The sequence below is a fragment of the Oncorhynchus nerka genome, linkage group LG12, assembly GCF_034236695.1.
Source record: "Oncorhynchus nerka isolate Pitt River linkage group LG12, Oner_Uvic_2.0, whole genome shotgun sequence".
Classification (NCBI taxonomy): domain Eukaryota; kingdom Metazoa; phylum Chordata; class Actinopteri; order Salmoniformes; family Salmonidae; genus Oncorhynchus; species Oncorhynchus nerka.
Genome location: NC_088407.1, coordinates 18,512,974 through 18,536,990, shown reverse-complemented (window position 1 = coordinate 18,536,990; position 24,017 = coordinate 18,512,974). Strand labels below are relative to the sequence as shown.

Genomic DNA, 24,017 nt, shown 5'->3' with positions numbered 1-24,017 from the left:
GGAAATGAGAGAGAGAGAGAGAGACAGGGAAATGTGAGAGAGAGAGAGAGAACAGACAGGGAAATGTGAGAGAGAGAGAGAGAGAGAGAGAGAGACAGGGAAATGAGAGAGAGAGAGAGAACAGACAGGGAAATGTGAGAGAGAGAGAGAGAGAACAGACAGGGAAATGTGAGAGAGAGAGAGAGAGAACAGACAGGGAAATGTGAGAGAGAGAGAGAGAGAGAGAACAGACAGGGAAATGTGAGAGAGAGAGAGAGAGAGAGAACAGACAGGGAAATGTGAGAGAGAGAGAGAGAGAGAGACAGGGAAATGTGAGAGAGAGAGAGAGAGAGAGACAGGGAAATGTGAGAGAGAGAGAGAGAGAGAGAGAACAGACAGGGAAATGTGAGAGAGAGAGAGAGAGAGAGAGACAGGGAAATGTGAGAGAGAGAGAGAGAGAGAGAGAGAAATGTGAGGGAAATGGAAATGAGAGAGAGAGAGAGAGAGAGAGAACAGACAGGGAAATGTGAGAGAGAGAGAGAGAGAGAGCAGACAGGGAAATGTGAGAGAGAGAGAGAGAGCAGACAGGGAAATGAGAGAGAGAGAGAGAGAGCAGACAGGGAAATGTGAGAGAGAGAGAGAGAGAGCAGACAGGGAAATGTGAGAGAGAGAGAGAGAGAGAGAAGCAGACAGGGAAATGTGAGAGAGAGAGAGAGAGCAGACAGGGAAATGTGAGAGAGAGAGAGAGAGAGAGAGACAGAAATGTGAGAGAGAGAGAGAGCAGGGGAAATGTGAGAGAGAGAGAGAGAGAGAACAGACAGGGAAATGTGAGAGAGAGAGAGAGAGAGAACAGACAGGGAAATGTGAGAGAGAGAGAGAGAGAACAGACAGGGAAATGAGAGAGAGAGAGAGAGAATGAGAGAGAGAGAGAGAGAGAACAGACAGGGAAATGTGAGAGAGAGAGAGAACAGACAGGGAAATGAGAGAGAGAGAGAGAGAACAGACAGGGAAATGTGAGAGAGAGAGAGAGAACAGACAGGGAAATGTGAGAGAGAGAGAGAGAGAAAGACAGGGAAATGTGAGAGAGAGAGAGAGAGAGAGAGAGAGCAGACAGGGAAATGTGAGAGAGAGAGAGAACAGACAGGGAAATGTGAGAGAGAGAGAACAGACAGGGAAATGTGAGAGAGAGAGAGAGAGAGAAGAAGCAGACAGGGAAATGTGAGAGAGAGAGAGAGAAATGAGAGAGAGACAGACAGGAAATGTGAGAGAGAGAGAGAGAGAGAGACAGACAGGGAAATGTGAGAGAGAGAGAGAGAGGGAAATGTGAGAGAGAGAGAGAGAGAAAGAAGGGAAATGTGAGAGAGAGAGAGAGAAATGAGAGAACAGACAGGGAAATGTGAGAGAGAGAGAGGGAAATGAGAGAGAGAGAACAGACAGGGAAATGTGAGAGAGAGAGAGAGGGAAATGTGAGAGAGAGAGAGAGAGAGAAAATGAGACAGGGAAATGTGAGAGAGAGAGAGAGAGAGAGAGAGAGAGACAGAAATGAGAGAGAGAGAGAACAGACAGGGAAATGTGAGAGAGAGAGAGAGACAGGGAAATGAAGAGAGAGGAGAAAGACAGGAAATGTGAGAGAGAGAGAGAGACAGACAGGGAAATGTGAGAGAGAGAGAGAGAGAGAGAACAGACAGGGAAATGTGAGAGAAATGAGAGAGAGAGAGAGCAGACAGGGAAATGTGAGAGAGAGAGAGAGAGAGAACAGACAGGGAAATGTGAGAGAGAGAGAGAGAGAGAGAGACAGGGAAATGTGAGAGAGAGAGAGAGAGAGAACAGACAGGGAAAGAGAGAGAGAGAGAGAGAACAGACAGGGAATGTGAGAGAGAGAGAGAGAGAGAAACAGACAGGGAAATGAGAGAGAGAGAGAGAGAGAGAACAGACAGGGAAATGTGAGAGAGAGAGAGAGAGAGACAGACAGACAAACAGGGAAATGTGAGAGAGAGAGAGAGAACAGACAGGGAAATGTGAGAGAGAGAGAGAGAGAGAGACAGACAGGGAAATGTGAGAGAGAGAGAGAGAGAGAGACAGACAGGGAAATGTGAGAGAGAGAGAGAGAGAGAACAGACAGGGAAATGTGAGAGAGAGAGAGAGAGAGAACAGACAGGGAAATGTGAGAGAGAGAGAGAGAGAGAACAGACAGGGAAATGTGAGAGAGAGAGAGAGAGAGAACAGACAGGGAAATGTGAGAGAGAGAGAGAGAGAGAACAGACAGGGAAATGTGAGAGAGAGAGAGAGAGAACAGACAGGGAAATGAGAGAGAGAGAGAGAGACAGACAGGGAAATGTGAGAGAGAGAGAGAGAACAGACAGGGAAATGTGAGAGAGAGAGAGAGAGAGACAGACAGGGAAATGTGAGAGAGAGAGAGAGAGAAGACAGGGAAATGGGAAATGAGAGAGAGAGAGAGAAATGAGAGAGAGAGAGAGAAACAGACAGGGAAATGTGAGAGAGACTAGAGAGAACAGACAGGGAAATGTGAGAGAGAGAGAGAGAGAGAGAACAGACAGGGAAATGTGAGAGAGACTAGAGAGAACAGACAGGGAAATGTGAGAGAGAGAGAGACTAGAGAGAACAGACAGGGAAATGTGAGAGAGAGAGACTAGAGAGAACAGACAGGGAAATGAGAGAGAGAGAGACTAGAGAGAACAGACAGGGAAATGTGAGAGAGAGAGAGAGAGAGAGAACAGACAGGGAAATGTGAGAGAGAGAGAGACTAGAGAGAACAGACAGGGAAATGTAGAGAGAGAGAGACTAGAGAGAACAGACAGGGACATGAGAGAGAGAGAGAGAGAGAGAGAGAGAGACTAGAGAGAACAGACAGGGAATTGTGTGAGAGAGAGAGACTAGAGAGAACAGACAGGGAAATGTGAGAGGTGGCGAGGAAGAGGGAGGAGAGGAGGAGATGGAAAAGGTGAAGGAGAAAGATGGAAGGTGGGGAAAGAGTGCAGGACAAAGCGACTAAGAGGGGGAAGGTGTGAAAGAAAATGAGGGAAAATACAACTTTAGCACACATTCAGAAGAGAGTCATGAGAGTTGTGTTCAAATATTCATTAGTTCCTTGTGCTGTTGGACTACTAAATGCAAAGTAGACTGTATCGGTATATGTACTTATCTAGTGCAGTTGGGACAGTGGTCGTTTGTGAGTGAATGTATTAATGTATTAATGATGGACTGACTGGTTTAAATGTGTATGATGTGAAAATGTATTTGATTATTTTAATGAAGGCGATGCCAAAGAAAAATGTACATCCTGTCTCTTTAAAAGGGCAACTTTGACCCAGAACCTCTCCCAGTCTCCCACAAAACACTCACCCCCTATAACGGGAATGCTTTGGTTCTCTGATCTAGACACCACCGTAGGCAGCTGGGTTTCCGTCAGCACCAACATATCCAGGAAGCTACTGTGAGGTGCCACTGCCAACACAGGAGCCTCCTTATGCCCCGCCCTACAACCTTTGACCCGGAACCAGAAGAACCCCAGGAAGAAAAACACTGCCCGGCTAAGGAACCAGATGATGGGGTGTAGTAACCATCTCCTCCACCCAGTCGTTACTGGTCGGGACCGTTCCGCCTCTGAGAGGCCAGCCAATCGGAGCCGGGCAATAGGCCACATGATCAGGAAGCAGAGGACAGCCAGAAAAACTCGTATGGGGACGAGGATGGAGCCCAACACCATGCCCTGTGGATGGGAGGGACAGGGATATGATCATATATGGAGGATATTATGTTGCATAGGGTAGGTTGAAGTCAGAAGATGACATACACCTTAGCCAAATACATTTAAACTCAGTTTTTCACAATTCCTGACATTTAATCCTAGTAAACATTCCTTGTTTCAGGTCAGTTAGGATCACCACTTTATTTTAAGAATGTGAAATGTCTGAATAATAGTAGAGAGAATGATTTATTTCAGCTTTTGTTTCTTTTTCAGTTCCGCCCACACATTTTCTATGGGATTGAGGTCAGTTCTTTGTGATAGCCACTCCAATACCTTGCCCTTTTAATCCTTAAGCCATTTTGCCACAACTTTGGAAGTATGCTTGGGGTCATTGTCTATTTGGAAGACCCACTTGCGACCAGCTTTAATTTCCTGACTGATGTCTCGAGATGTTGCTTCAATGAATCCACATATTTTTCCCTCTCATGGAGCCATCTATTTTGTGAAGTGAACCAGTCCCTCCTGCAGCACCCACACAACATGATGCTGCCACCCCCGTGCTTCACGGTTGGGATGTTGTTCTTCGGCTTGCAAGCCTCCCCCTTTTTCCTCCAAACATAACGATGGTCATTATGGCCATACAGTTCTATTTTTGTTTCATCAGACCAGAGGACATTTCTTCAAAAAGTCTCCATGTGCAGTTGCAAACCGTAGTCTGGTTTTGTTTTTGGAACAGTGGCTTCTTCCTTGCTGTGCAGCCTTTCAGGTTATGTCGATATAGGACTCATTTTACTGTGGGTATATATAGTTTTGTATCCGTTTCCTCCAGCATCTTCACAAGGTCTTTAGCTGAGGTTCTGGGATTGATTTGCACTTTTCGCACAAAAGTACGTTCATCTCTAGGAGTCAAAACACTTCTCCTTCCTGAGCGGTATGATGGCTGCATGATCCCATGGTGTTTATACGTGCGCACTATTGTTTGTACAGATGAACGTGGTACCTTCAGGCGTTTAGAAATTGCTCCAAAGTATGAACCAGACTTGTGGAGGTCTACAATTTGTTTTCTGAAGTCTTGGCTGATTTCTTTTGATTTTCCCATGATGTCAAGCAAAGAGGCACTGAGTTAGAAGGTAGGTTTAGAAATATATCCACAGGTACACCTCCAATTGACTCAAATGATGTCAATTAGCCTATCAGAAGCTTCTAAAGCCATGACACCATTTTCCGTAATTTCTCAAGCTGTTTTGAAGGCACAGTACATTTAGAGAATGTAAACTTCTGACCCACTGGAATTGTGATACAGTGAATTATAAGATAAATAATCTGTCTGTAAACAATTGTTGGAAATATGCCTTGTGTCATGCACAAAGTAGATGTCCTAACCGACTTGCCAAAACTATAGTTTGTTAGTTAACAAGACATTTGTGGAGTGGTTGAAAAACGAGTTTTAATGACTTCAACTGTATCATACATGCATTGCACACAGAGACATACAACCCTTTCATATTTATTTGGACAATGAAGCTGAAACGTTTAATTTGCCTCTATACTCAAGCATTTTGAATTTGAGATCAAATATTTCATGAGTCGACAGTACAGAATGTCACCTTTTATTTGTGGGTATTGTCATTCAAACCTGTTTTATTTGAAGGTGTATAAGTATTTGGACAAATTCCCTTATAGTGTATTAAAGTAGACAAAAGTTTAGTTTACGGTCCCATATTCAATGCACGCAATGACTACATCAAACTTGTTGACTACCAACTTGTTGGAGGCATTTGCATTTTGTTTTGGTTGTGTTTTCGGATCATGTTGTACCCAATAGTAACTGAATGGTGAATAATGTAGTGTCATTTTTATTATAAATAAGAATATTATATATTTCTGAACACTTCATTTAATGAACTACATTCAAATGTGGACGCTACCATGATTACAGATAATCATTAATCAATCGTGAATAATGATCAGTGTGAAAGTGGTATAAATATAATATGGATAGTGGAGATCCATAACGCCCACTGGCGGCTGACCAGGTTAGGCATAATGGTGAGAGGTTAGCATGTTTTAGAGGTATGATCGTTGTGCAGCTCTTACCACATTTCCTCAAGCAAAATAAGACAACTCACCCTTATTAACTGCGCCCTGGTCAGTTTCAACGTGTGCACAAATGGGTGTTGGGAAGAATAAGTTGCTTGGTGACTGTTCTGCCTCTCCATGGCGACTAGGCAAGCCTTGACAGATCAAACCAGATTTCAAATGAACCCTTTCAGCTTTGCTGTGTGAGGTATTCACCGAATGGTAATAAATATGCCGTAGAGTCGAAAGTTAATTCCGCTGCAACTGTTTTGCTTTGCATAAAACCTGATATCTCAAAACGTGTCTAGATACAGAGAGCGAAGGACAGGAGACCGAGTGCGAAAAAGCTGGTTGGATAAAAAATAAATAAAGACTAGTCCAAAATGAAAACTAGCCAAGTGAAGACGTGAACCCGTACAAAACAAACAAAAAATCCCAAACGTTGATTTATTGTACTACAACACAATGAACGTTATAAGAAAGGTGCGCTAGCGTCCTTGCACATAAAGTAAAAGAATAACAACAACCTGGGTAGTTAGTCCATCCTTTTAACATACCACACCTGTCACGCCCTTCAGAAAGACTCCGACAATGGGAGGATTCGATTATGCTGAGCCGCGAGACACCGGTCTATGGACTGTGACGTGAACGGGGAAAGGCGGTAAGGGAGGAGTACCCTCTCAAAAAGAACAATAATATGTGCTGCTTTGTCATTTTGTTAACAAGGCAGCATGGTGCATCGTCCAGAAACGTACATATCATTTCCATAAAGTATATATTTTTATTTTCAAACGACTTTTCATTGGTAAGGCAGATATGGCAATCAATTTAGCATATGCTACTCTTTACCCCACATGCTTAATTACATCACTTTTGTTTTAAACCGACGTCGCCGTGGGCTTTGAACGGGCACCTGGCTCACGCCTAAGGAGGTTCCAAAACGTATGCGATCAAATTTTACCCGGTGCAAAACACGCCATACCAGGCTCCCGAGACAGATTAATCGAATCCCCTCACTGACATCCAAGCAACCACGGTTGTGGCATCAAGTCGAACCGGTTAAAAGGTCGGTCACAGGTACATGTTTAGCCTATTGGCCTACACGCCCAGTCGAACGACAGTCATCTAATTAGGGTGTTAAAGTTAATTTATTGTGCCAAAAAAACTATTGATAATTTGTTTTACATTTAGCCCATTTAATAAGCTTGCCAGTAAACATGTTTTGAGAAAATAGTCATCCTTGGCTGCATTGCTAAATGAGTATTGTCTATTCTCATAAGCTAATACTGGAGAAATGTGTTGGATTAGAATGTCGGGTAAAGAATGGACCATGGACATCTGTCGCAATCTGTGTAACATCATGCTCCATCATCCAATCTCAGTCAACAACATTTATGCCTACATAGCAACATGAGATAGGCCATAGAACAAAGAAACAAACAACCAGTCGGTCAATTGTATGGAGGACCTAATCTGCCACAATTAGAGAAAAAAATGAATAAATCAAATGTACACACAAATAAATAGCCGAATACATTAATAAATAAATACATGCACGTATAAATAGATAGATGCTTGAATGCATCCAAATCATTTCGATAGCATTCATGTATTCATCAATTTATTCTACAAGAAGAGCAACCCCCTGCTCCACCCACACCACTGGCAGAATTCGCGTCACCTTGTGTCATAGATCGATGTGGTGGACGGGGCCCTGACACTCTGTAAGATGTTAACAACAGAGGGCTCAAAATCTAAACCAGACCATTTTCGCTGTTCAGTGGCCAGGCCCACAGCTGCAGGAGGGAGGGATTCAGATGCCTCAATGTGCCCCCCTCCTGTGACAATAGGTCTGGCCTTCGAGGTAGTTCCCATGCTGTCCCTGCTAGGAGTGACAGTATTGTGCTGAACCAGTTGTGTCTCCGCCATCTCAGGGAAATCAGAAGGACCTGGTGGCCCGCTTCCCTGATTCTGACAAGAGTCACTGGAATCAGCGGGAGCGGGGAAAGGTGTATAACCAGGGCATCTAGACCAAGAGCCTGGGGGGATATCAAGAACCAGAAGGGGCACCGTGTGTATCTCTCTGAGGCAAACAGATCCAGCTCTGCTTCCCCTCACTATTCGGGGATGCGGTCGCCACTCCCCTTCCCGAGTGCTTTCCCTGGACAGCATGTCCGCTGCAGAGTCCCTGGGAGGTGTACAGCTCGCAGTGAGGCCAGATTCTTCTGTGACCACGGCAGAAGTGTAAGTGCCATCTGGTGGAGGCGGATGGAACCCAGACCCCCCACAGCTACCACTGTGGTGCTGTCTGTCTGTACCAGCACAGGTTAGTCTCGCAGTTGTAGTAGAAGATTTGAGCCCAGCTAGTTGGATTGCTCTTAAGTCCAGCATGATGATGGGGAGTTTGGACCAGCTGGGGCTCCATGTCCCACTGGTCTCCCTCCTCCTCAATACCTGCTCACCAGCCTGTCAAGGAGGCGTCTGTTTGGACCAGTTCCCTCCGATGGACTCTGTCCAGGCGTATCTTGACTGAAAATAATTTCAGTGATTGCTATCTTGCCACTGCTCAGGTACATTCCTTGGACACAGTCAGACGACAATACCTGTCTTCCTTGGGATGTAAACCCTGAGCATTGAACCAACTCGGCAGGGGTCTCTGCAAGTGTAGAAGGCCCAATGGGGTCAAAAAAGAGGCGACCCATCGGTCTCTGACACTGAAAAACATTTACCTTCTGGTTTTGGACAAAAACATTGAGGTGAACTACAATTTCTGTACTTTCTCTTCGTCGAAGTGGGCCCTCATTAGAGACAAGTCGATCCGCATGCCCACGAATATTGCAGTTTGTGTGCGGGCCAGGTGGCTTTTTGCATGTTCAACCTGAGGCCTAGCTCTGAGATGTGCTTCAGGAGAGATGTCGTGTCAGCTTCTGCCTGTTCTCGTGAATGAGCACAGGTTAGCCAATCGTCTAGGTAATTTAGTATTAAATCAAATCTAATCAAATTTCATTTGTCAAAAGCGCCGAATACAACAGGTGTCGACCTTAGAGTGAAATGTTTACTTTACAAGCCCTTAGCCAACAAGCAGTTTTAAGAAAAATAAGTGATAAAGTATTTACAAACAAAATAAATAAAACAGAAGTAAAAAAAATAGAAAAATAACAAACAATTAAAGAGCAACAATAAAATAACAGTAGCGAGGCTATATACAGGGGGTACCGGTATAGAGTCAATGTGCAGGTGCACAGGTTAGTCGAGGTATTTTAGGTAATATGTACAGTACCAGTCAAAGGTTTGGACACACCTACTCATTCAAGGGTTTTTCTTTGTTTTTTTTTACTATTTTCTACATTGTAGAATAAAAGTGAAGACATCAAAACTATGAAATAGCACATATGGAATCATGTGTTAATCAAATCAAAATATATTTTATTTTGGAGATTCTTCAAAGTAGCTACCCTTCACCTTGATGACAGTTTTGCACACTCTGGAGCCGGTGTAGTACGATGCTATCGTAGTCCTGTATTTACACTTTGCCTGTTTGATGGTTCGTCGGAGGGCATATCTAGATTTCTTATAAGCTTCCGGGTTAGAGTCTCGCTCCTTGAAAGCGGCAGCTGTACCCTTTAGCTCAGTGCGAATGTTGCCTGTAATCCATAGCTTCTGGTTGGGGTATGTACGTACAGTCACTGTGGGGACGACGTCATCGATGCAGTTGTTGATGAAGCCAGTGACTGATGTGGTGTACTCAGGAGGATAGAGTTATGGTTAGCTTTGCCAAATGGAGGGCGAGAGAGAGCTTTGTTTGCGTCTCTGTGTGTGGAGAAAAGGTGGTCTAGAGTTTTTTTCCCCTCAGGTTGCACATTTAACATGCTGGTGGAAATTTGGTCAAACGGATTTAAGTTTCCATGCATTAAAGTCCCCGGCCACTAGGAGTGCCGCCTCTGGATGAGCGTTTTTCTGTTTGCTTATGGCGGTATACAGCTCATTGAGTGCGGTCTTAGTGCCAGCATCGGTCTGTGGTGGTATGTAGACAGCTACAAAAAATACAGATGATAACTATAGGTAGGTAGTGTGGTCTACAGCTTATCATGAGATACTCTACCTCAGACGAGCAAAACTTTGAGACTTCCTTAGATATTGTGCACCAGCTGTTGTTTACAACTATACATAGACCGCCACCCCTGGTCTTACCAGAGCCTGCTGTTCTATCCTGCCGATACAGTGTAAAACGTGCCAGCTGTATGTTGTTCATGTCATCGTTCAGCTACAACTCATTGAAACATAAGAAATTACAGTTTTGAATGTGCCGTTGGTAGTTTAATCTTGCTCGTAGGTCATCAATTATATTTTCCAATGATTGCAGGTCTGCCAATAGAACTGATGGCAGTGGGGGTTTACTCGCTCGCCAACGAATTCTCATAAAGGCAACCTGACCTCCGCCCCCTTTTCCCTGTCTTCTCTTCATGCAAATGACAGGGATTTGGGCCTGTTCCCGGGAAAGCAGTATATCCTTCACGTTGGACTCGTTAAAGGAAAAAGCTTCTACCAGTTCGTGGTGAGTAAACACTGTTCTGATGTTACTGTGCATGTAACTGATTAAATGTAACTCAGTATTTTCAATGTAAGTACGTAACCAAATAGTGTACATTACAGTGTATTTCAATGAGCCAGCTTATTATAAAGGCAGGGTAAATAAAACAGCATGTTAAAGAGGAGGTGGTTAGTGTTTGGTCCAGGCACGCTGACTGTTGCGAAGGTGTAGTGTGACCAGTATCTTCAGGGAGAATCCCACAAGCATCCATCCACTCTGGGAGAGTCCTAAGAAAGAAGGCAGTAGAGAGGGGGATGAGGAGGGGGGAAAGGAGACTGAACCACACACAGATGGCTGGTGGCACCTTCATTGGGGAGAATGGGCTCATAGTAATGGCTGGAACGGAGTCTACTTAATCGTATAAAGCACATCAAACACATAGTTTGACACCAATCCATTCACTCTACTCCAGTCATTATTATGAGCTGTCCTCCCCTCACCAGCCTCCTGTGGAACCACTGTACAATATATTAGGCCAACCATCAAATTTAACAACAAAGTTACACTGCAAAGTGTGTAGTATTTTATTAAATAACTTTTTTTGATAAGTGTTTCCCACTTGATAGGCCTCATTCGGTAGGCTTCGCCCTCTCGGTAGGCTTCGCCCTCTCGGTAGACTTCGCCCTCTCGGTCGACACATTTCAGGTGAATGCATTCAGTTGTACAATTGACTAGGTATGCCCCTTTTCACTTTCCATTGGAAACTTGGACATCAGTAGCTGCCTGGTTTATTAGCTCCTCAAATCCCAATATTATACAATCTGGGAGAATCCTGGTATAGATTAGATTGATAGAGATAATAGAAAAAGATGAGGGAGCAAAGCGCGAGATGAGAGAGATGATAGAGAAATAAGAGAAAGTGATGAGAGAAAGAGAGAGATACGAGATAAGGAAGAGAGAGGGTGAAAGATGATTATAGTCTGTGTGTGTAGATGGACAGGTAGGATGACTGACACTAGTGAAGGTGAACAGGTGGTCACGGTTCACGTGACAGAGGAATGGCGGAGACTGAGGCAGGAATTCCTTTAAACACAAAGTGGTATATTTACTGGGTAGTTTGTCTGTGCTGCATAACAAACAAAACAGAATAACATGTATCCAATCAAATGAGAAAGTCAAATCATAACAATCATTCTCATCATTAACATAATTAAGTAATTCAGCAATTGATTTCAATAGGAATTCAATATGAAGCATGATTGAGTCATTTAGGATCTCAATCTATAATCTCAATTAGTTTGATATCAGGACTTTTCAATTTAGCAAATAATAATTGTTTCATATTTATTCCTTCCAGGTTTGTCTTCTTATGTTCATGTCATTTTGTTACATTTTAACCATTTTATCAATGGTGTAATACTCCCGTGATGATCTGTTGGTCTGTGATCATTTACCATTTACATAACACAATTTGAAGCGTGCGCTCCAAACCATGCTCTGCGGATATAACTATAAACAATAACTGATGCTCTCCCAACAGCATTGAAGGTGCCCAAGAACACAGTGGCCTCCATCATTCTTAAATGGAAGAAGTTTGCAACCACAAAGACTCTTCCTAGAGCTGGCCACCTGGCCAAACTGATCAATCAGGTGGAGAAGGGCCTTGTTCAGGGAGGTGACAAAGAACCTTATGATCACTCTGACAGAGCTCCAGAGTACCTCTGGAGAGATGGTAGAACCTTCCAAAAGGACAACCATCTCTACAGCACTCCACCAAGCAGCATTTTATGGTAGAGTGAAGCCACTCCTCAGTAAAAGGCACATGACAGCCCGCTTGGAGTTTGCCAAAAGGCATCTAAAGGACTCTCAGAACATGAGAAACAAGATTATCTGGTCTGAAGAAACTAAGATTGAACGTTTTAGCTTGAATGTCAAGCGTCTGGAAGAAACCTGGCACCATCCCTACGGTGAAGCATGGTGGTGGCAGCATCATGCTGTAGGGATGTTTTTCAGCAGCAGGGACTGGGAGACTTAGTCAGGATCGAGGGAAAGATGAATGGAGAAAAGTACAGAGAGATCATTGATGATAACCTGCACCAGAGCGCTCAGGACCTCAGACTGGGGCAAAGGTTCACCTTCCAACAGGACAATGACCCTAAGCCCACAGCCAAGACAATGCAGGAGTGGCTCCGGGACAAGTCTCGGAATGTCCTTGAGTGTCCCAGCCAGAGCCCGGACTTGAAACTGATGAAACTTCTCTGGAGAGACCTGAAAATAGCTGTGCAGCAACAATCCCCATCCAACCTGACAGAGCTTGAGAGGAACTGCAGAGAACATTTACATTTACATTTAAGTCATTTAGCAGACGCTCTTATCCAGAGCGACTTACAAATTGGAGAATGAGAGAAACTCCCCAAATGCAGGTTTGCCAAGCTTGCAGCGTCATACCCAAAAAGACTTGAGGCTGTAGTCGCTGCCAAAGGTGCTTCAACAAAGTACTGAGTAAATGGTTTGAATACTTATGTAAATGTATTATTTCCGTTTGTTAATTATTATTTTTTTAGCAAAAATGTCTAAACCTGTTTTCACTTTGTCACTATGGGGTTTGTTTGTAAATTGATGAGGGGGGGGGATGATTTAATACATTTTAGAATAAGGCTGTAACGTAACAAAATGGGAAAAAGTCAAGGGGTCTGAATACGTTCCAAATGCACTGTACAGTACCACCTTGACATCTGTGATCTGCTTGCCTCAATAAATGAATGCTAGAATATTGGTCGCTAGGATTAGCTATTTGCATCTAGTCTCTTAATAAATGCATAACGGTGAAAGATAGACACGTGTCCATTATAGTCATACTGAGAGATGATGCAAAGCTCGCTACCTTGACTAGATCCTCCAGAGATGTACACAGCCTGTTGCATTTATTCACATATTATTGGAGTCAGATTGATGAATGCAGTTTATCATTATATTGAACATAATGGTTGGATGATTACCATTAACTATAAATGGTGACTCCTCAGTTAACAATGGGGATTTCCATACACCCTTACAGTGGTTGTGTGTCGCTTTGTTATTGTTTGAATAGCAGATTGCCCCTTTAAGTAAAAATACTTTAAAGTACTACTTCAGTAATGAAGTAATTTTTCAGGCTCTGTACTTTATTTATATTTTTGACAACTTTTACTCGACTACATTCCTAAAGAACATATGCACTCTTTACTCCCATACATTTTCTTTACTGGTGGCGCCACCTTGAGTTAGGAGGTCAGTAGTGGAGGTCAGTAATGGTAGTAGCATTAGCCTCTTCCTCCAGTACCGGCATCTCACCACAGCTAGAATCCTAAGAGGGGGGTTAGTGACTGCATTATATTTTGTACAAAACCACTGCACCCCTATTAGTATCAATCAGATTCAACAATATCAATGGCTAAGTCTCAAATGACACCCCGTGTCCTATATATATATATTTTTTTTTATTTCACCAGGTAAGCCAGTTGAGAACAAGTTCTCATTTACAACCGCGGCCTGGCCAAGATAAAGCACAGTAGTTATATAGTACACTCATTTAGTACTTATTAATAGTACACTACAATAGGTAGCATAGTGGTCAGAGCGTTGGGCCAGTAACCGAAAGGTTGCTGGATTGAATCTCCGAGCTGACAAGGTAAAACATCTGTCGTTCTGCCCCTGAGCAAGGCAGTTAACCTACTGTTCCCCGGGTGCCGAAGACGTGGAAGTCGATTATGGCAGCCCCCCGCACCTCTCTGATTCAGAGGAGTTTGGTTAAATGCGGAAGGCACATTGTAGTACAACTAACTAGGTATCCCCCTTCCCCTGATTTCAAGGAGTTGGCCACTATACAAACGCAGAGATAAATGGAGAAAGAAGCCAATATGGCAAAGATAGGAGACGTTCTCTCTATGGTGTCATTTAATCTGTTCCTTAGCGTTACAAGCCTAATTGCTTTACCTGGCCCTGCCAGGGACTGGTGGCGCCATCTAGAGTTAGGTCAGAAGTGGGTTCACTAGTTTCTTCTTCCAGTACAGGCATATCATCAAAAGGTAGAAGAATCCTAGAACAGGTTTAGCAAGTAACAATTATATGTTAAACTTTCCCAAAATTATTCTGGTTTTCCAGGAATTCTGGTTGGAAGATTCCCGGATTCAAGAAGGAATAAGCAAGAAACCTGGTCCTGTGGATTTTGTCTACTGTGCTCATCTGATGGCTTCTACACACACCATGCTGATTGGAGACAGAGAGAAATAAAGAGAGAGAGAGTGTGGTGGGGACTCCTAAGATTCAGTATTTTTGGAATGGAGGAAATTATTTACTGTAGTCTACTTTGAGAACAAACTCTCACATCTTCCACAGCAAAGAAAGAGCGAGCTAGCGAGGGAGGGAGGGAGATGGGAGGGTCACAAGCTAGGCATGTCCGCAGTGCTAAATCTGTAACTCGGGAGGTGCCGGAACAAAAAGTGAGCACGAGAGGGTGGTTGGGGAGTTCTGAGGTACTGGAACACATATCATCGCATTTGTGTAGTGACAGAGCAGTACAGACATTTACAGAGGTTGCACACATTGGCCCTCCCCTTCCCACCATTCACTCACTCATTTACTAACAGCCTGATAGTAAGCAGCAGGTCATCATATACAGTACCAGTCAAAAGTTTGGACACACCAACTCATTCAAGTTTTTCTTTATTTTGACTATTTTCTACATTGTAGAATAATAGTGAAGACATCTAAAATATGAAATAACACACATTTTGATTTGTTTAATATTCTTCAAAGTAGCCACCCATTGAAAAAACATGACATATTAATGACAGCAAATAGTGAGGAAAGTCTTACCTGCAGTCTAAATGAGTTTATTTATCTGCCATCTACACTCCGTGGATACCATCGCCATCGCCTATCTCTGACCACGTTTTGAAGCAGTATATTCTCTTGGAAATAACCCCGTCGTGTGGAGGCAGGGGAACAAATATAAATATGCGAGATTCATTTGTTTAACAGTGCAAATGCTGCTCAATGATTGGCTGGAATTTCAGTTCGTAATCTCATTATTTTTCTTCTAACCTGTTTTGTTTGTAAAATTGTAAGCTTGACAATTGCAGGTGTAACAAGCATTAGAAAGCCATTGCTAATTTCCATCAATTTAAGACTTGCAATGTGTAACATGCATGAGCAGAAATAGTGATATGTAACCATTGTTGCAAATATCACCTGATGAAATGACATGCCTGGACAAAGTGGATGATGTGGAAGAAATGGCCTGATGGTACAATGCAAAACCTACCTTTCCACATTCTTCACCAACGTGGAGAAAACAAGTTTGAAAACAGAGGTGTGTCCAAGGTTTAAAGGGGAAATCTCAATTTCTGAAGAATGTTTTTATTCACTATTCTAGAACAGTGACATTCCCACACATTTGCCAGTGGAGTCATCATTCTGTCCTGTGCAAGTTTTTCTTCAGTTTTCTACAAAATACATATCCCAAAAATACATTTGACACCTTAATTTGTTTTTTGACCCTTTTATTTGACAAAAAGTTTAAATGAAAAACGTGTTATGGTGACATCTTAATTAAACCTAATGTGGATTTAGTAGGATGGTGGATGTCGTTTGCCCCCTAATATTATCAGTTGTAACGTTTGATCACCTGTGAAAATTGCAATAAAAACCCACAAATGAACAGAAATAAAGTGTAGGGATCAATACAAACCTTGAGGGGTTTGACAAAAACCTAAAAGCCAGAGACTTGGAAGAGATTTCATGTATTCATAATTAATAGTTGAGCATATTTCAGTGTGCACGGGCATCTGTCCTCTTCACAACACCATCCCTCCACCCATAATCTCCATTCTCTGCAGAGGACAGAAAATGCGTGAGTAAGATTTCCAATGTATTCATTACACATGACAAATAAACCTGAAAAACATATAAAACACAAAATAAGTGCTAAAACTGGATTTAACAGCATAGCAAAAAAATCTCACCACAGGCGGTTCTATGAAAGCGAGCCAATCAGAAGAGTGCGTTGGGAGAAGCCCCATTGATTGACACTTGTAGATAGCCAATGCCGAGCCAAGCAGGTTTCCTACAGAATAGACCAGCCCCTGAAGCCACTGCTGGTTAGAGTTCTCCAACAGCTTGAATGCTGAGAGAAAAGGCAACAGTGAGCAGTGGTAAAATGCTGATACAATTTGATTTGACGTATTTTATGTCACATGCGCCAAGTACAACAGTGAAATGCTTACTTACAAACCCGTAACCAACAGCTCAGTTAAGAAAAATAACAGTTAAACTATTTACGAAAATAAACTGAAGTAAGAAAAAAAAAGAACTTTCAGTGATTGGTTTGTCAATGAAATAATAGCCACAGTTCCCTGTATATAAGAGGCCAAATCCCCAGAAGGGAAGTTAGTGGTAATAATAGCATAGTGGGATTAAGAAACATGTGACTCAGAGTTTTGTACGGTTGGATAGTCTTCCAACGCCACTAATCTCTCCCCCATTTCTAACAGCCAGCAAACACTTGACATATCTCCCAGAAGATTGGGACCGAGCGACACAATTATTATACTGTAACGAGGGTGTTCACAAAGGGGTGGGGTGTAGATCGGCCTTGGGATGAGCGATGTGTACCTAACCTGAGCACAGGAAAGTATTATCCACAGGTACCAACTGTAGCAGAACACAGGAGGTCATTGGAGATGTTGGTGGTTAGGAAACAGGGTATGAGTTGGGAGACCAGTAGGGAGTATCTGAAAGGTTCAGTCCTAGAGTTATCAGTGAACCAAGAAGATAACAGGAGAGTAGGAGACAGATTCACGGGCAATAGCTATTCTCACGGCAGTCACATTAAGGACAGTAACTGAAGGAGTTGTAGTAATGGCAAAGGATAATATAGTAACAGCATGGAACTGGACTACAGAGCAAATGAAGAGTATTGTGAAGAACACATCAGGGGCAGTGTTAGTAGTAGCAGGGGTTACTTTAGTAGCATTGTTGGGATATCTTTTGAGGGCATTGATGTTGAAACGTATATAAAGTGTTGAGTTACCTCAAGATGAAGTAAAGTTGATTAAGGCCACCGCATGTGTTTATCGGGTGGACATGGAAGAGGAAAGAGATGGGGAGTGAAGTGAAAATGACATGGCTTGGGAACACCTCTTGGAGCCTGTGGCCTGACAGGGGAAGACTGGGTGAAAGCATGAGGCTTCATATGGCCTTCATTTTAGTGGAATCCAGCAGAAAAGTATCCCGAAGGCATAGAGTCAGACGAAGAGAGAGTGGGAATCGTCATGTTATCAAACTTGGGTTTTTCTTTGCATATAAACTCAGCAAAATAAGAAACATTCCATTTTCAGGACCATGCTTGTCCAATGAACCATAAACAATTAATGAACATGCACCTGTGGAACGGTCGTTAACACACCAACAGCTTACAAACGGTAGGCAATTAAGGTCACAGTTATGAAAACTTAGGACACTAAAGAGGCCCTTCTACTGACTCTGAAAAACACCAAAAGAAAGATGCCCAGGGTCCCTGCTCATCTACATGAACATGCCTTAGGCATGCTGCAAGGAGGCATGAGGACTGCAGATGTGGCCAGGGCAATAAATTGCAATGTCCGTACTGTGAGATGCCTAAGACAGCGCTACAGGGAGACGGGACAGACAGCTGATCGTCCTCGCAGTGGCAGACCACGTGTAATAACACCTGCATAGGATTGGTACATCCGAACATCATATCTGCAGGACAGGATGGCAACAACAACTACCCAAGTTACACCAGGAACGCACAATCCCTCCATCAGTGCGCAGACTGTCCGCAATAGGCTGAGAGAGGCTGGACTGAGGGCTTGTAGGCCTGTTGTAAAGGCAGGTCCTCACCAGACATCACCGGCAACAACGTTGCTTGCGGGCACAAACCCACCGTTGCTGGGCCAGACAGGACTGGCAAAAAGTGCTCTTCTCTGACGAGTCGCAGTTTTGTCTCACCAGGGGTGATGGTCGGTTTCGCATTTATCGTCGAAGGAATGAGCGTAAACACCGAGCCCTGTATCTCTGGAGCGGGATCGATTTGGAGTTGGAAGGTTCGTCATGGTCTGGCGCGGTGTGTCACAGCATCGTCGGACTGAGCTTGTTGTCATTGCAGGCAATTTCAACGCTGTGCGTTACAGGAAAGACATCCATCTCCCTCATGTGGTACCCTTCCTGCAGGCTCATCCTGACATGACCCTCCAGCATGCCAATGCCACCAGCCATACTGCTCATTCTGTACGTGATTTCCTGCAAGACAGGAATGTCAGTGTTCTGCCATGGCCAGCGAAGAGCCCGGATCTCAATCCCATTGAGCACGTCTGGGACCTGTTGGATCAGAAGGTGAGGGCTAGGGCCATTCTCCCCAGAAATGCCCGGGAACTTGCAGGTGCCTTGTTGGAAGAGTGGGATAACATCTCACAGCAAAAACAGCAAATCTGGTGCAGTCCATGAGGAGGAGATGCACTGCATTACTTAATGCAGCTGGTGGCCACACCAGATACTGACTGTTACTTTTGATTTTGACTCCCCCCTCCCTTTGTTCAGGGACAAATTATTCAATTTCTGTTAGTCACATGTCTGTGGAACTTGTTCAGTTTATGTCTCAGTTGTTGAATCTTGTTATGTTCATACAAATATTTACACATAATTAATTTTGCTGAAAATAAACGCAGTTGACAGTGAGAGGACGTTTCATTTTTTGCTGAGTTTATATAAGTTTATGCATACCATAGCACATTATTAATACTTGTTATGTTTTGTGTTTCTTTTTGGTTTCAAGTCTTGTGCTGTCACTCTCTTAGGAACCAGAAGGAGGACATGAAGAAAGTCAAAAGCTCCAGCTGAAATGTCATTATCAGTTGTCCAACAAAATATGAACATAAAAGTGTGCATAGTGTAGTTATATATCAGAGGCCACGAGTCTCAGAGGTGTAAACCTAATAGTCAACTGTGTTGTTAATGTTTTATTTTTTGTTCATTTATAAGTAATTTCCAAGTGTATATAATGTTGAACAGTACGGCGTTATTATTCAAAAGGGGGGACTGATGGGTACTGACGTCTAAACTTGAAATATCCTTATTCATGTCACTAAAGGAGAGAGTAGAATGCAGAGAGTTTACATTCTAACAGAACATATTATTGTTAGATATTAGGAACCCTATAGAGTGGAGAAGGGCTACACTCTGGTTTCAGTTGTTGCGTTATTATTTGAAATACTTGCTACACCAGAAGTTAATGGTTATACATAGGAGGAATGTATATGGTGGGGTCAATTAAGGGTGGATATGAGACATGGGCTTGGAGAGTTACTAAGTGAGGGAAAAGGCAATCACATGATTGAGGTCACTGGTAAGGGTGGAGAGATGTGGTTTGGTGAGGAATGGGGGCCGAGGTCAAGTCAGGTCAGATTAAGGGAGAAGGAACAGTTTATTACACACATCACTTAACTTCCTGTCTAGCAACAAAGATGTCATGTTTAGAGAGAAGGAGGAGACATCACCTAAAGAGGAGAATAAATTATTGTGCTGGTGGGAACATATCTTTGTCATTTCAGCTGTCTGACCCATTGGGTGAATAAACTTGGTTTGAGCTTTTCCTAGTTGTCAGTTAGGTTCTGACAAGCAGAGTGAAAAACTAACAACGGGTAAGGGCTGTATCCAGGCACTTCGCATTGCGTTGTGCTTAAGAACAGCCCTTAGTCGTGGTATATTGGCAATATACCACAAACCCACACAAGGTGCCTTATTGGTTAAATAAACACTCACTGGCAGACATGGACATGAGAGCCTGGATGGGCCTCCAGGCCATCATACAGACCATCATGATGGGGAAGATGGATATGGTGTTACCAGACATGTACATAATGAATAGATTCATAGGAATCTGCTTCAGAGGCCCCAGAGCTACGTCCCAGCAACGCTGTTATGGGGAGGGGGGGGGCGAGAGAAAGCAAGTTAATAACAATCTACAGGTAACTGCCAAAATAAAGGAAGCACCAAGGTAAAGTGTCTTAAAAGGGCGTCGGGTCGCCAGAACAGCTTCAATGCACCTTGGCATAGATTTAACAAGTGTCTGGAACTCTATTGGAACTCTATATGTGACACCATTCTTCCATGAGAAACTCCATCAAAGTCTTTTGTTGAATAAAACAAATAAAAAAACAATTGCGGAAAAGGGGGGATATTGTGCCGCTCAAGAATCTCCCGTAAGTGTTCAATTGGGTTGAGTTCTGGAGACTGAGATAAACACCCTTTAAACCCCCTAGGCTCCTTTGAGACCCCTCTTTCAAAGTCACTGAGATCTCTTCTTCTAGCCATGGTAGCTTAAACAATGGGCAACAGGGCATTTTTATACACAACCTTAACCAGGATGAGATGTTGGTTGCGTGATTAACTCAGGAACCACACCTGTGTGGAAGCACCTGCTTTCAATATACACTGCTCAAAAAAACAAAGGGAACACTTAAACATAAAGGGAACACTTAAACAACACAATGTAACTGCCAGAGCCCTGCAAAATGACCTCCAGCAGGCCACACATGTGCATGTGTCTGCTCAAACGGTCAGAAACAGACTCCATGAGGGTGGTATGAGGGCCCGACGTCCACAGGTGGGGGTTGTGCTTACAGCCCAACACCGTGCAGGACGTTTGGCATTTGCCAGAGAACACCAAGATTGGCAAATTCGCCACTGGCACCCTGTGCTCTTCACAGATGAAAGCAGGTTCACACTGAGCACATGTGACAGACATGACATTCTGGAGACGCCGTGGAGAACGTTCTGCTGCCTGCAACATCCTCCAGCATGACCGATTTAGTGATGGGTCAGTCATGGTGTGGGGTGGCATTTCTTTGGGGGGCCGCACAGCCCTCCATGTGCTCGCCAGAGGTAGCCTGACTGCCATTAGGTACCGAGATGAGATCCTCAGACCCCTTGTGAGACCATATGCTGGTGTGGTTGGCCCTGGGTTCCTCCTAATGCAAGACAATGCTAGACCTCATGTGGCTGGAGTGTGTCAGCAGTTCCTGCAAGAGGAAGGCATTGATGCTATGGACTGGCCCGCCCGTTCCCCAGACCTAAATCCAATTGAGCACATCTGGGACATCATGTCTCGCTCCATCCACCAACGCCACGTTGCACCACAGACTGTCCAGGAGTTGGCGGATGCTTAAGTCCAGGTCTGGGAGGAGATCCCTCAGGAGACCATCCGCCACCTCATCAGGAACATGCCCAGGCATTGTAGGGAGGTCATACAGGCATGTGGAGGCCACACACACTACTGAGCCTAATTTTGACTTGTTTTAAGGACATTACATCAAAGTTGGATCAGCCTGTAGTGTGGTTTTCCACTTTAATTTTGAGTGTGACTCCAAATCCAGACCTCCATGGGTTGATAAATTTGATTTCCATTGATAATTTGTGTGATTTTGTTGTCAGCACATTCAACTATGTAAAGAAAAAAGTATTTAATAAGAATGTTTCATTCATTCAGATCTAGAATGTGTTATTTTAGTGTTCCCTTTATTTTTTTGAGCAGTGTACTTTGTATCCCTCATTTACTGAAATGTTTCCTTTAGTTTGGCAGTTACCTGTATATTCAAGGCATTTTCTTTTTTTAAGTACAATGTGCACAGGGAGATTTGTTAATGCTTCCTGATCATATGTAGCCCGAGGGCCAGTCTGATTGTGTTACCATGCAAACTTCCTGTCATTAATTGACAATGACAGCAACGGATTTGGCAAAAGCACAAACAGATAATTTAAATTCCTCCTCTACACTACCTACCTTCTCCACCAGGTTTTTGTCTGATTCCTGGATGCTGGTGTCTGGGACTGGTTTGTCTGAATAGCCAATTGGATACATCACATCTCCCTGGTTACTCTGTCTGTCACCACGACCCCTGGAAGAGACATAGGTCAGTTCAGTTCACTTTATTCAGAGGGCTGTAGATGGTGGAAGGATATACAGGTTATTCATAGTTCTAACAAGGTAGCTAGTTCTTCAAGCAAGTCATGCCTGTGTATCTGAATTCATGATCAAATGTGGGCTCTGGGCACAATAATCCACCATTTGTCAGATAAAATCAACATGGCTGATAGAGTTCCAATCCAAAAATCAACCACTAAACCCTACGCACCTGTGGGTTTCTCTTCTTACCTGGCATTGCCCAATGTCAGCTCCAAAGCCCATTTCATCTTCCTAGCTCCTCCTCTTGTAGACAACGCCCCTCCCCCCTGTCCCCCTGGAGTCGCCATGGCAACGTAAAACTCTGCTGAACAAGAACACAAAGTAGCACCACAAACCCAAAGAGAAAACACAACATTATTACATGACAGGAACTGAAGTACATATTAACAATGACCAAAACAAACACAGATCTTTGTTTTTGCAGAACTTCATAGATCTTGCTTGTGTCAGAGACTATTACAAAAAAACACAAATATTTTCTACTAGAGGAAAGGGAAAAGGCCTTGGTTTGACTTGACATAGGGCAAACAAGACTATTACAGGGGTGAAACGTATTGGTTTCGTTTTAAATTTGAACGAAAGATCGCTAGATCTGGCTACAATCAAATCAAAGTGTATTTGTCACATGCCAGATTACAGCAGGTGTAAACCATACGTTTATCGACGTCAATTACATTTAAAGGCGCTATCAAGACATGTCCCTAATGTAAACTGGGACTTTTGCTAATAGACTACAAATGTACTGAAGCAGCTGTCTAGCTTGATAGCATGCAATCTTAGTTAGCTACCGTTACTAGCTAGTTTCAGACATCTACTATAGTAAACATTAGAGGTTAAATATTTAAAATGCCAACATTCCTTACCTTTCAGACACGTTCCAACTACTGTTTAATATGCTTCTATATTACTATTGTGCCGAATTAGCAGGCAAATAATGGATAATCATCAAATTACAAGTAGTGAACACAACTTGAATGGACGACATATGATGGTCGAAAAAAAGTAAAAAATAACATACGATGGTCGGTCTCATAATGATGACGTTTCATGATCGATGTCGCTATTCACTGCCTTCTTGTGGGCAAACATAGTAGTTGAAAAATAAAACTACCCCTTCAATGGGGTTTAAAGGCGGTTGGCATCCGATGTTAATGGCGCATTACCGCCACCAGCTAGTCGGGGTGTTGAATGAGGAAATAAAAACATTACGGAAAATGTGGTTAACGACATCATATAAAATTAGATACAAAACCCATCCCACGTCTTCAAGTCCACTCCAAAATACATCCCTAGCAGGCTCAGTGGCCTGTGATGACGGTACATCACCCACAGGGTTTCTGGCAAGGCCCCGGCTGTGAAATTATGAAAAACCAAAAAACGTTCAGCTGCATTCACAATGATTCCAATTTTCTTTGACATCCTCTCTGCTTGTGCTGTACAGTTTATGACCATTGAAATTAATAATACAAAGTCCACCTTTAACATGTTGCATTTCACTATCCCTCTGTTTGATAAGAAACAGTCACAGGTTGTGGTGGCTCTACTAAAATAAAACGTGATGATAATAATAATCATTATTATTTGGAGGGGTGCATATATATGTCCTGTTACACCAATAAGTGTGTAATGGAAATATTTTTCTTGTATATCCCAACTCTCCCTGAGACACCTGCAGGGAGTGGAGTCACGGCCAG

The 24,017-nt window shown here is 43.2% G+C and overlaps 2 protein-coding genes across 3 annotated transcripts in view; both read right to left on the bottom strand.

Annotated features, from left to right (window-relative positions):
- Positions 1-6,368, bottom strand: part of LOC115136157 (lysophospholipid acyltransferase LPCAT4-like) — a 26,600-nt gene extending 20,232 nt beyond the window's left edge. The window contains exons 1-2 of the mRNA XM_065025320.1: positions 5,818-6,368; positions 3,343-3,709 (exon numbers count right to left, since the gene is read on the bottom strand). Coding sequence (XP_064881392.1) covers positions 3,343-3,709; positions 5,818-5,907 — 457 coding nt within the window. The 5' untranslated portion in view covers positions 5,908-6,368. The remainder of the gene's footprint in view (positions 1-3,342; positions 3,710-5,817) is intronic.
- Positions 6,369-15,824: 9,456 nt separating this feature from the next.
- Positions 15,825-23,351, bottom strand: LOC115137909 (ER membrane protein complex subunit 4-like). Of its 2 annotated transcripts, none has more exons than XM_029674200.2 (6): positions 23,187-23,351; positions 22,513-22,627; positions 22,141-22,255; positions 20,121-20,274; positions 16,304-16,464; positions 15,825-16,171 (listed from the first exon to the last, which is right to left on the bottom strand). In XM_029674200.2, exons 2-6 carry the CDS (start codon positions 22,608-22,610, stop codon positions 16,136-16,138), a joined length of 564 nt encoding a protein of 187 aa, XP_029530060.1. In that variant the 5' UTR covers positions 22,611-22,627; positions 23,187-23,351; the 3' UTR covers positions 15,825-16,135. The 2 variants fall into 2 exon arrangements, with proteins under 2 accessions (XP_029530060.1, XP_029530059.1); XM_029674199.2 differs by having other exon boundaries at positions 22,513-22,624.
- Positions 23,352-24,017: the final 666 nt, after the last annotated feature.

Coding starts and splice junctions, on each gene's coding strand:
- LOC115137909 (XM_029674200.2), bottom strand. CDS start 22,610: ATGGCGACTCCAGGGGGACAGGGGGGAGGGGCGTTGTCTACAAGAGGA. Junction 16,465..20,120: donor TCTCATGTCCATGTCTGCCA/GTGAGTGTTTAT, acceptor CTTTTCTCTCAG/CATTCAAGCTGTTGGAGAAC. Junction 16,172..16,303: donor CTTTCATAGAACCGCCTGTG/GTGAGATTTTTT, acceptor TGTCCTCTGCAG/AGAATGGAGATTATGGGTGG.